Source organism: Xiphophorus maculatus, chromosome 16, assembly GCF_002775205.1.
Source record: "Xiphophorus maculatus strain JP 163 A chromosome 16, X_maculatus-5.0-male, whole genome shotgun sequence".
Taxonomy (NCBI): domain Eukaryota; kingdom Metazoa; phylum Chordata; class Actinopteri; order Cyprinodontiformes; family Poeciliidae; genus Xiphophorus; species Xiphophorus maculatus.
This window is the reverse complement of record NC_036458.1, coordinates 2,861,393-2,872,387: the sequence shown is the minus strand read 5'-3', so window position 1 is coordinate 2,872,387 and position 10,995 is coordinate 2,861,393. Positions and strand designations below refer to the sequence as shown.

The window sequence follows — 10,995 nt, the reverse complement described above, 5'->3', positions numbered from 1 at the left end:
GAACCTTATTACAGATGCGTGCTCAAGGAGGAAGAAAAGGAGGATTTGATCAGTGGAAGCCGGGACTAAACTGAATATATTTTTTGGGTTCAGTTCAGGAAAAAGTTCTTCTCATGCACCTCACCTAGCCCCTCACCATCCCTTGAGCCACAACTGTCACACCTCAATTATTTTATCCTCAATCTCAGTCGTGTATTTTTGTACCACTCGATGTCGTCTTCAGTCATGAAATGCCTGTGCCTGTTGCCTCTCATCTGTCTCCAGCAGTCAATTGAATGCACTTCAGCTCCAGTGGAAGTAAACACTTTACAGATTATGTAGAATCCTACAGCAGATCTCCAACTAGAAAAAAATGTACCAGTGCTTTTGAAGACCTCCTGCCTTGTTAAAGCACCATTATGCCAATAAATAACACTGTAAAAACACTCAATTTTACCAAGTATTTTAGTCTAGTTTCTAGTGCAAATATCTACAGTTGAAATGATACAAAACTAACTTATTCTTCATCTTATTTTAAGTCAATATGGATAAAAAAATTATTTGTTTTACTGGCAGGTTTTTTCACTTATAAAATGGGAAAAATATCTTGCTATAAGTGAAATAATCTGTAAGTGGAACTAGTACTTTTTTAAATCCATATAATGGAATTATTTACTAAAAATACGATTCCACACCTTGATAAAAAGTTACATGTAAGTTAGTTTTCTCTCAATTTTAATCTTAATAATCAAGACATTTGCGCAAGAAACTATATAAAAACAACACCCTACGATGTTGTGTTTTTGCAGTGTAGCTTCAGTCTCTGGCAGCTAACCAATTACAAAACCTTAATTCAGTTTAAATTACCAAAATAACATTCAAATAAAAAACACTTTATTGATCCCAAAGGGGAATGAAATGTTGTAACTCATATTGATTCAAATTCTTGAAAGAGTTTTTGTTATTATTACGCCACGTTACTATAGATACAATCAATCTCATCTCAAATTAAAAACTGGAGGCTAATTTATAATGCAAATTAGTTCAAAACTATGTTCTTGTCAGTGTAAGAAACAATTATTGAATGAAATAGATCAGATATGTCCAAATGTTACACAGCAGCTCTGTTGCTCAGGGTAACACTGACACCTGGTGGACACAATCAGAATGCAGCTCGGTCTCCTGTTTTTACTGGGTCTCTGAAGTCACAGTGGAGAACAACAGACAGATGACGGGGTTACCATGACGATGCGACCGGTTGGACCTCAAAGTCTAAAACTATTCAGCAGAGAGAATCAATAAATAATCAGGAAATATATTCCAATATGTATATAAAAAAAAGTTATTTCAAGGTTCTCCAGTCAGCTGAACGTTCAACCAATCGGCTGACGATTCTCCAGTCGGCTGACGATTCTCCAGTCGGCTCAACGTTCTCCTGTCGGCTGATGGTTCTCCAGTCGGCTGACGGTTCTCCAGTCGGCTGACGGTTCTCCAGTCGGCTCAACGTTCTCCAGTCGGCTGAACGTTCTCCAGTCGGCTCAACGTTCTCCAGTCTCTTGGGTTCCTGGTCCGAACTCGTCTACAGTTGTTCAGGACAGAAACGTGTCAGAGGAAATGGAATTGGTCCTTAGATGACATCACTTCCTCGGAAACATGTGCCTTAGTGATGCTGCGTGGTTGCTATGGTAACAGCGACCCCTCCCTTCTTCCTCGGAGCGGCAGCAGGGTGGAGCAGCAGACGGAACCGCAGCAGCAGCAGCAGCAGGAGGTAAGGCCCGCACCTTTCTCCTCCATCTCTCCTCCATCTTCCTCCTGCTCAGCTGCTCCTCCTCGTCTTCCTCCTCCTCCTCTTCTTCCTCCGGGAGGTTCGGAGCTCCGCAGGCCGCAGCAGAGGAGGGGTGCTCGGCTCCGCTGCTGCTGCAGCCTTGCGGCTCTGCGCGCCGCAGGGAAGAGGTCGGTCAGGCGCAGACAGGAGGAGCCGCTGAAGAGATACCGAGAAGGTGAAACGAACCGAACCGGGCCGGACTTTATGTTTGACTGCTGCATCATAATGGAAACGGTTGTGAGCATGCTCAATGAGGCCTCCTCCGCCCATCAACTCCTCCACATGTTCTCCTGGTCCTCGGCCCGGAGTGGTTCGGTTCGGTTCGGATTCATTCTTATGAGACTGAGTCCGTCTGGTTCTGGACCCGGTACTTCATTGTAAGCCTGCTGATTCATAATCAGATCGGATCACGTGACTGGTACCTACAGTTACACGGGCCAGGTACCGAGTTCAGAAAACCGGAAAGTCCGGACGAAACAGAACCGTGACCCTGTTTCTCTAGTCCGAATTAAATTAGGGTTCTGTTGTTTGTTGGAGCGGGTTGGGTATCAAACAGGGTCGACCAGTTGGAAAATATTTGTGTGAAGTTCTGGAAACTAAATTCAAATTGAAATCTACGGATAAATCGATGGACCGATTCTGACGAACTGAACTGGGTCAGAGACACAGCAGGTTCTGATGTTTGGTTTTATGGGGCGCTTTTTGCAAAGTTACACAGTAAGAAATTTAGAGCAATATTTTTTATTTAGCCTGTCATAGAGAAAAAAAAAACTATTTCATCATGTTATTCATTTATAAACATCAAAGTTAAAAACCAAACATCCAAAGTTCTAACTAATTAAATGGTGAATAAATATTTGGTTTGCAAAACTAGATATCTTATGAATATTACCTAAATATGCAGCTTGCAGAGAATATAAACGCTGCGTCTTGAGGAATCGTTGCTCAACTTTTATTTTGTTTTTTTTTTTTAATCATCGACTCTTTTCCAACGTGTTACTTGAAAACGCGGTTTTAACAGATGTTTAGTGATGCCTTAAGTTTCTGTATCAAGATTCACTACTGCCAACCCTAAAAACTTGCGGTTTACAGCGGCTGTCGAATTTTAACGCTTCTTCTTTATTCATTCGTAAAACAAAATTATTTATAAACAAATGAATCAATATATTGATTGGGTAAAAACGTTCTTAGCAGCTCAACATGAACCGGAAGTGTTCTGGCTTGACCAAAGCCGTATGTTGATGCAGAAACTGTTGCTATAGAGACATGAATAAACATTTAGATAGCACCTAAAACTGCACGTCCTATTTTTCAAGCTGGACATGTCAAGAGCAAAAGAATCAATTATATATATAAGAAAACCCGCAAATGGAGCGAAGAATGAAGCTTTTCATTTCGGCCAGCGGCGGGATTTATATAGAGGTCCGTAAAACCCAGCTTTTATTTTGATATTCCACCTGCGCTTATCGGCAGGCTAATTTGCATAATAGCTAAATATTTTGCTAGCAACCTAAATATTTAGTTATTAAATTAAATATTTAGTTTGAAAATTAAATGCTTAGATAAGAAATTAAATGTTTAGTTTGGAACTACATATTTAGTTAAAAAATAAATACTTAATTTGGGGCTCAATATTTAGTTAGCAAAATGAATATGTAAAATGGAACTAAATATTTAGTTCTGAACTAAATATGAATTAGTTTGCAAACTATATATTTAATTTAACTTGTTAATACGTAGGTATTATGTGACGTCACACATCCGTAACTGACAGCTATCTTGGCAGGCAGTTACTATGGCAACAATAAGCAAGCCACTAGTTCTCCCCTACTTCCTAACTTAAAAACAATATAGGTACATTAAAAATATAATTCAATTATACATTTTGAGTGTTGTACCCACCTCTGTGTGGTGCTAAGATAAACATAAGTGATATTTACTGTAGTACTTACTGCCAAACTAGCAAAATAAGCTTAGTAGCTTTTGTCTACAAGGTAAGACAGACATGTAGCCTACATGTATGTTACTACATGTACTTACGCTGCCAGTCACCAGAGCTTTCACACTCACACGACAGGTCCGTTCGTCCTTTACAAATCCGTTTCAACATTGATTGTATGCGTCCGTGGATTTCAGGCTGCGAAGCCCCTCCACGGTGTGCGCTCTTCATGTTCACTAACTATATCGTAGTGAGATCGGAGGCAGTTTGTCCACATCGTCGGACATATTTTCATTCCCCATCTCATACGGGCCGATTTCGACAGAAGTGAATGTCTTTGTCTCGAACACCGCAAAGAATGCCCTCATATTTTTGCTGATCTCTAAGCCGTGAGTCCGCTACGCCATGCGCATGCGCTTACTGAGATGGTGCGGATCACTTTGGGTTCAGACTTGAGGTATAGAACTCACATTTATTATGGTTCATAATAAACAACTGTATTTATTATGGTTCATAATAAATGTGCCATTCATATATTAGTAAATAAATAAATGACATATATTTATGAATATATGAGTGACATATAACTTCTTGATCAAGAAGCAACTTCCTTCCTCCTCCACCACATGAGGAGGAAGTTATTCATATATTCATAAATATATGAATAACATTATGACTGAAAAATGAATCTACTTTTTTTTTCTATGGCAGGCTAAATAAGTCAAAAATATTGCTGTTCATTTTTTTACTGTGTAACTTTACAAACTGCACCTCATATGCTTTATCATGTCTCTGGGTTCCTCATAGTTTTCCACCTGTTCTCTGCAGGAGCAAAGATGGATGGAGACTCCGCCCCCGTCAATGATGGCCCCGCCCAGGAGCAGCGAAGCACGATGGGAGGTTTGTGAACAATAATTAATCGGGAGAACCAGAAGGTTTTAGTTCAAACTGAGCTCAATGTTTCAAGAACTGTTTCATGAACATGAACAGATTCCTATAGTTCTGTCCAACCATCTGAAGTTAGAAGTTAGACAGAACTGGGATCAGAACCATCTGTAAGAGAACCACAACAGCAGCAACTCCTCCTTTAACGTCTGACTCCTGTGAGACAGACTGAATAAAAAGTTAGGCTGCAAAAGCTTCCACATGAAGGTTTTCCTAATTCTTGAAGTTCCTACAGTTCCACATTTCAGAATGACCTACGCCAGTGGTGAAAAAAAATGAGTATTCACTATGTTGGTGCTGTACTAGAAACTATTTTTTTCCCATTTGAATTGTATTGTCATCTGATGATAGGGAGATAAAAATAAAGAGAGAGAAAATCAAGTTCTCGGAGACAAAACAAAAATGGAAGATGCTATTGGGATGAAAAAAGCTTTGCAATGTAACTGACAGACAGTAGGGAATCTTATTTTTATCCAGCTGCAGGTTGCAGGTAAATCTAGAACGTTTCCAGAGGGAGAGAAGCGCCCCCTACAGACATAGATAAAAACCAGAGTGACTCGACTCATCTGTCATGTTGTTGGTTGTCTTTCACCTCCTGTTGTCTCCCCCTCTCGTCTCCTCCTCCTCCTCTGTCAGACCTGGAATCTGTCGGGTTTCTGGAGAAACTCCCTAATGGAAGCGCAGAGTTGCAGGAAGAGGGAGGAGAAGAGAGGATGGAGAGAAAACAGGAAGTGCTTCCTTCTGGAGACCCACAAGGAGCTGGTCAGGAGGAAAATGCAAAAACATGCAACCAGGTAGAGAAGAAAGAAGAGGAAGACATTATCCACACTGAGGATGAGGAGATCAAGAAGCAGCTTCCTTCCTCCTCCAGCATTTCTCCTCCACCACAGGAGGAGGAAGGTAGAGGAAAGGAGGAGAACAACGTAGAAGAACAGGATAAGATGTCAGGAGAGGAGGGTCCCTGTTCCTCCCCTGCATCTCCTCCAGGAGAGGCAGGACTTGATGATGATAATGATAAAGAGGAGGAGCAACTGGAAGGTGAGGTGGTGCTGTCAGCAGTGAAGGTGCAGGAGGAGTCCAAAGAGCTCTCAAATCTTAAAACAAGTGCCTCTTTTGAACCAGAACTTCCAGCAAAGGAGAGTCATCCAGAGGCTCCTGCAGCGGAGAACCAACCAGAAGCTCCTGCAGAGGAGAGAAATACAGAACTTCCTGAAGAAAAGAAGCAACCGGAACTTTCTGCACCTCCTTCCACAGCTGACGAGGAGCTCCCTGGCAACAAAACAAACGCTTCTCCTGTGGATCTTCCCTCTAAAACCTCAGCGTCTCCTGCAGGTGCTCTTCCAAAACGTAACGCAAAGGCCTCCTCTTCTCCTCTCCGAAGATCAGGCGTTCCTCCTCCCCTCAACAAAGGTCTGTCCTGCAGCGCCCCCTGCTGCACCTCTTGCTGTTGCAACCTTTCTTTTTGCTACAGCGCCCCCTGCTTCTTCTTCTTTTTTCCCAATTCCTGCTCTCTTTTTACCTGCCTTGCTTGCATCTCCTTATCACCTATCCCCCTCATCACCTCCCTCCTCTGTGTCAGATTTCTGGACAGGCTCTCCCCCTGAAGGTGACACAGACTGATCACTTCCTCCCGACTGTCATGGAAACAGCCTCATCAATCAGAATCAGTGGCAGATATTTAACCGATGGATCATTGATGATGATGATGTTTTGTTCTCTTCAGGTAAAGCAGCTGTGAAGGCGACAGTTGATGAACCTGTGAAGGTAAATGATCAAAACACTAAATCTAGAGTCTGGGAGTAAAATTTGTCGCTGTTAATATCTTCCTGGTGTTTTCAGGTCTCCAGGACAGCAGGGGGCAGCAGAGCCGCAAAGATGATCTCAGCCAAGAGTACAGGTAAACTACATTAACTGAACCAGTGTAATTAGTGAAACCACCAAAACCAGTGGCCACAAATCCACCTGTGTACCACATGTGTGTCAGAGTCCATGGACGGCGTCAACAGTCCAGGAAGTCGCTCACCTGCCAGCAGATCATCCACCCCCAACCGAGATGTGAAAAAGGTCAGGGCACCTGAACATATGACTCATCCAAACTGGTTTAGACCAATTTTGCTTTAATGAGCCAAAGCTTTGGGAGAAGACAATTATTGAGTCCAGAACAGGTGGACACAGACCTCCTATTGAGTGGCAGCTGTAACATCGTAGAGGTGTTTAATTGGCCCTGTGATCCTGGGTACATATGTTGTTTGCGTCTTCAGCCCATGGTAGATTCTCCCATGGCAAATTGACCACAGGGATCTGGATGGATCAAAGGGCTAGAGTTTATTGATCTCAACTGAAAAAGTTGACTAGGAAAAGAGAAGACCTCACTGAGACAAGGGGGCAGGATACCCTCCTAGAGGCAAGCCTGATGTGGTTAGAAGGGTCTTGAATAGTGCCTGACCTAATTATCTGTGTCATGATTTGGGTAGTGGGGCTGGACCCAGTCTGAAGACACTTAAGTAATCCCCCTCCACACAGGGAGGAAAGTTTGATGGCAGCATAATCTGGTTGAAGGCATTTAAGACATCATCGCATTGGAGGGAAATAAGCTGGAGGCATTGTGTATGGCTTAAGGTACCCATATACTCAGATGTACTTTGGTCCAAGGAGGTCTGAACTTATTTGAGGAGGTACACTTGACTTCTGCGGACAGTGTGCAGAATACACAGTACGCCTGAGTATTTGAGTACCTTACGCATTACCAACCAGATATAGGAAGACTTAACTCCACACACCGTTTGGAGTCTGGAACCCATCTCCTGGAAAGGGTCTGGGTTCTTTCATACTCCAAAGTTGCCCATTAATGCAGGTGTTGGGTGGGTGTGGGAATCCTTGCAAGCTTGGTGCCTGGGCTTTGGAGAGGTGACTGTGACAACTTAATGCCTCTTTGTGGCATCAAGTTGCAAGAAGGAAGGTTCAGACTATTAACTGTGTGGCTTACCCAGAATTCCTCAAGTTTCTGAATGGTGTCCTGGAAAGAGTGGCGTCTAAGGATCCTGCTGTGCTCCTTGAGGAACATTATTGCCCATTTGGCGAATGATGTAGATACCAGGAGAGGTGTGATTGAAACAACTTCTTTGACCTCAATCTGAGCAAGGGTTTGCTATTAGACTTCTACAAAAAAGGCATGTCTACAACAAACACCATGTTTGAACTCCTGCCTCGTCTGCCTCAATAGTTGTGTCCCTGGGCATGACACTTCATAAGCCTTACCTTGTCAGAAACAAGCCAGAAACAAGAGGCAGACTTGCCTCTATCAAGGGAGTGAATGTGGTGTATAGCACTGTGTGCTCCTCTGGACTTGATAAAGTGCTACACAAGTACAGGCCATTTACCATTTTTACCATGCTGAACTGGTTTATGGTGTTTCTACTAGTTGGTTAAACTAGTTGTATTGGCGCTGTCCTGCAGGTGGCTGTTGTCCGGACCCCTCCCAGGTCTCCTGGTTCTGCCCGTGGCCGAACACCTTCCACCTCCCATCCTATGCCTGACCTTAGCAGTGTGAAGTCCAAAGTGGGATCCACAGAGAACCTGAAGCACTCACCGGGAGGGGGAAAGGTAACACCTGTTTCTGTGTGTATCTCTGAAAGCCTGGTCAGGGCTGACCCCCACAACTGTCCATCTGCAGATTCAAATTGTCCACAAGAAGCTGGATTTAAGTAACGTGACATCAAAGTGCGGTTCTAAGGAAAACCTCCGCCACAAACCAGGTAAGAACATGTAAACGCTCTGACTGCAGATTGCTTTCTAAAAGGGATTATTAACAATAAACTCACCTGTTCATCATGTTTATCAACTTTATATGTATAATGTTACATCTCCGCATGTGCTGTGTGTGACAGACTGTGTGAAGCTCCACAACTTTTCTGCTCCTTAGGTGGAGGGAAGGTGGAGATCAAGTCTGAGAAGGTGGATTTCAAAACTGTTCAGTCCAAAGTTGGTTCTATGGAAAATGTCACCCACATTCCAGGAGGAGGGAAGAAGAAGGTGCTTTCTAGCGTCATGCTAATAAGACACTAATGAAATCCATTGATCTCCTTGTTTTAAAATACCGCTTATCGTTTTATTAAATGTTTTTGAAGTAAGAGGCAAAACTGGAGACTTCATTAGTGGGAGTTCAAAAGATCCATTAGGCAACAAGATGTCTTTTAAGACCAGCAGGCAAGATGTAGCAAAACCAGCAAGCCTCCGGACATACAGAGCAGGTCATGAAGGTCAAGGGTTATTCCTCCAATTAGCCTGTTTATGAAATTCACATGGCACCAAATGCAAAACAAATGTCAACTTTGTCATGGCAGTCTGATCTGCCCAATTCCAATTTTTTCACTATTGCGTCACTCCTGGTTCAGAGTTTCAACCAATGATTCCCAAAAGACGATTGCTATTATTTGTGTTTTCGTTTTTCCCAACGTCCTAAATTTGGCCATGACTTTATAACAATACGGTCAACTCCAATTGCTCAAGAAGTTACAAACATTGATCCATAGATGGCAGCATCCATTATTACTACTGTAAACAGTGCACTGCTGACTTTACCAGTGTCATTGCGGCTGCACTTAACTAGTAGCATCTTCATTGGCACCTGGCTTTATCTTCAGCAAGTCCACTTGTCCTTGTCATCAGTAGGTATAGTCTAACAGTTTGATGAGTTTCCAGACCAATCAGGCGAGTTGTCAAGGCCACAGAACCCAGGCTGATCTGTTCCCAACTATATCATCATAAGATCAAGTGAAGCAAGTTTCTCATTGAGATCCAAAGATGTGCTCCGAACTGTGAAGATTTTACTCTGTTCCAGTGAACGGTTCTGATTTTACTCGACTGATCATAATTTATTCTGGTGGGTTATCTCACAGATTGAGAGTCACAAGCTGATGTTCAGAGAGAATGCTAAAGCTCGGACTGACCATGGTGCTGAAATCGTCGTTCAGGAGGACTCCTCCCCCCGTCGCCTTAGCAACACTTCCTCCCGTGGAAGCCTCAATGCTGATGAAGCTCCGCCCCTAGATACTCTGGCTGACCAGGTGAGGCTCACCTTTTCGAAAATCTTTTAAAAGTCTGGTAATGTGTTAATAACCAGCCTCCTCCTGTCAGGTGTCTGCATCCCTCGCCAAACAAGGCCTGTGATTGGACCAGCTCTGTGCCTGCAACTCCCCCACCTTCTTTGTTACCAAGGAAACCAACAGACTGCAGAAACAAAATATTTCTAACTTCATCTTATGAAGACACGCTGGGATTGGGGAGACTTTATGAATCAGAGTGAACAGCAGCCAGTCAGAGTTCAGCCAGCCAGGTGACTCAGGTAGTCTCTGTTCCCTCCATCTTCACCTGGTTTTACCTGTTCCTGCCACTGCCTCAGGTGTCACCTGAGGTGTTCGTTTGAAGCATGCTTCATGACGCAGACCCCAGGTGACCAATAGAGGCAATATGGAGACCAAATGTTAGATTCAGATGATCAAGAAGGCCTTCAGCAGTCAGGCAGAGAAGATCAGAGAGGAATTATCCCAGATTTTAGGATGAATTCATGGAAACTGGGACATATTTGCCTTTTAAATCAGATTGACCTCAGACACGTTCAGAGTCAACCCTTTTATAAAGAAAGATCACGAAGGTAACATCCATGATCCAAGGAAAACCAGAGATTAGGACCTGAAAAGAACCACTGCTGGTGTCCAGAGCAAATTAACTGCTCCTCCCAATCAGGTGACTCTGATAAATTCTCTCCAATCACAGATGACTTCTCACTGATGTGATCTCTCTTAGCCAATTTACCATCCTCTCAGTTTTGAAAGTGACTGTGCAGTTGCCCCCCCGCCCCCATAATTACCCAGAATGCCGTTTGATACCAGGTGCCAAACCGCTGCTCTGTCTGTGCCTGTCAGCTGTCCAAGTGCTTTGGAACAATAAAGTTTCTCTTAGCTCAAAATGTCTGTGGTTGATTTGTTGAGGGGACGCACCACCTGGTGGTGGAACAGGGACTACTTTCAACTTGTTGCTTGGGAGGGGTCCCAAGGTTCAATCCTGGGACCCCTCCTATTTAATATCTACATGTTCCTGCTAGTAAGATTAGCTATCATAGTTACGTTGATGATACACAGCTCTACATTATGATGTCAACAGGCGATTCCAAATCAACACCATAACGTTCTCCAGCTGAACAGAAAGAAAAGTTTTTGTCTTTGGACCAAAAAAGGAGCCATCAAGAGTCAGCTTCAGTTATTACAGCTAGAAAGCAGCTATCTGAAATCTGGGTGAGTAATGAGAC

General features: G+C 43.2%; 1 protein-coding gene across 1 annotated transcript; it reads left to right on the top strand.

Annotated features, from left to right (window-relative positions):
• The first annotated feature begins 1,645 nt into the window (after positions 1-1,645).
• On the top strand, positions 1,646-10,656 carry LOC102221832 (microtubule-associated protein tau-like). Its single transcript, XM_023349201.1, has 11 exons — positions 1,646-1,979; positions 4,572-4,643; positions 5,325-6,098; positions 6,412-6,452; positions 6,528-6,585; positions 6,673-6,752; positions 8,145-8,291; positions 8,362-8,443; positions 8,611-8,720; positions 9,587-9,754; positions 9,825-10,656. Exons 1-11 carry the CDS (start codon positions 1,646-1,648, stop codon positions 9,855-9,857), a joined length of 1,899 nt encoding a protein of 632 aa, XP_023204969.1. The 3' UTR covers positions 9,858-10,656.
• The last annotated feature ends 339 nt before the right edge of the window (positions 10,657-10,995 follow it).

What these genes read in the sequence shown, in the direction of transcription:
- LOC102221832 (XM_023349201.1), top strand. Translation starts at nt 1,646, where the DNA reads ATGCTGCGTGGTTGCTATGGTAACAGCGACCCCTCCCTTCTTCCTCGG. An exon ending in CCAACCGAGATGTGAAAAAG is followed by an intron (nt 6,753 to 8,144) that starts GTCAGGGCACCT and finishes GCTGTCCTGCAG; the next exon opens with GTGGCTGTTGTCCGGACCCC. An exon ending in TAGATACTCTGGCTGACCAG is followed by an intron (nt 9,755 to 9,824) that starts GTGAGGCTCACC and finishes TCCTCCTGTCAG; the next exon opens with GTGTCTGCATCCCTCGCCAA.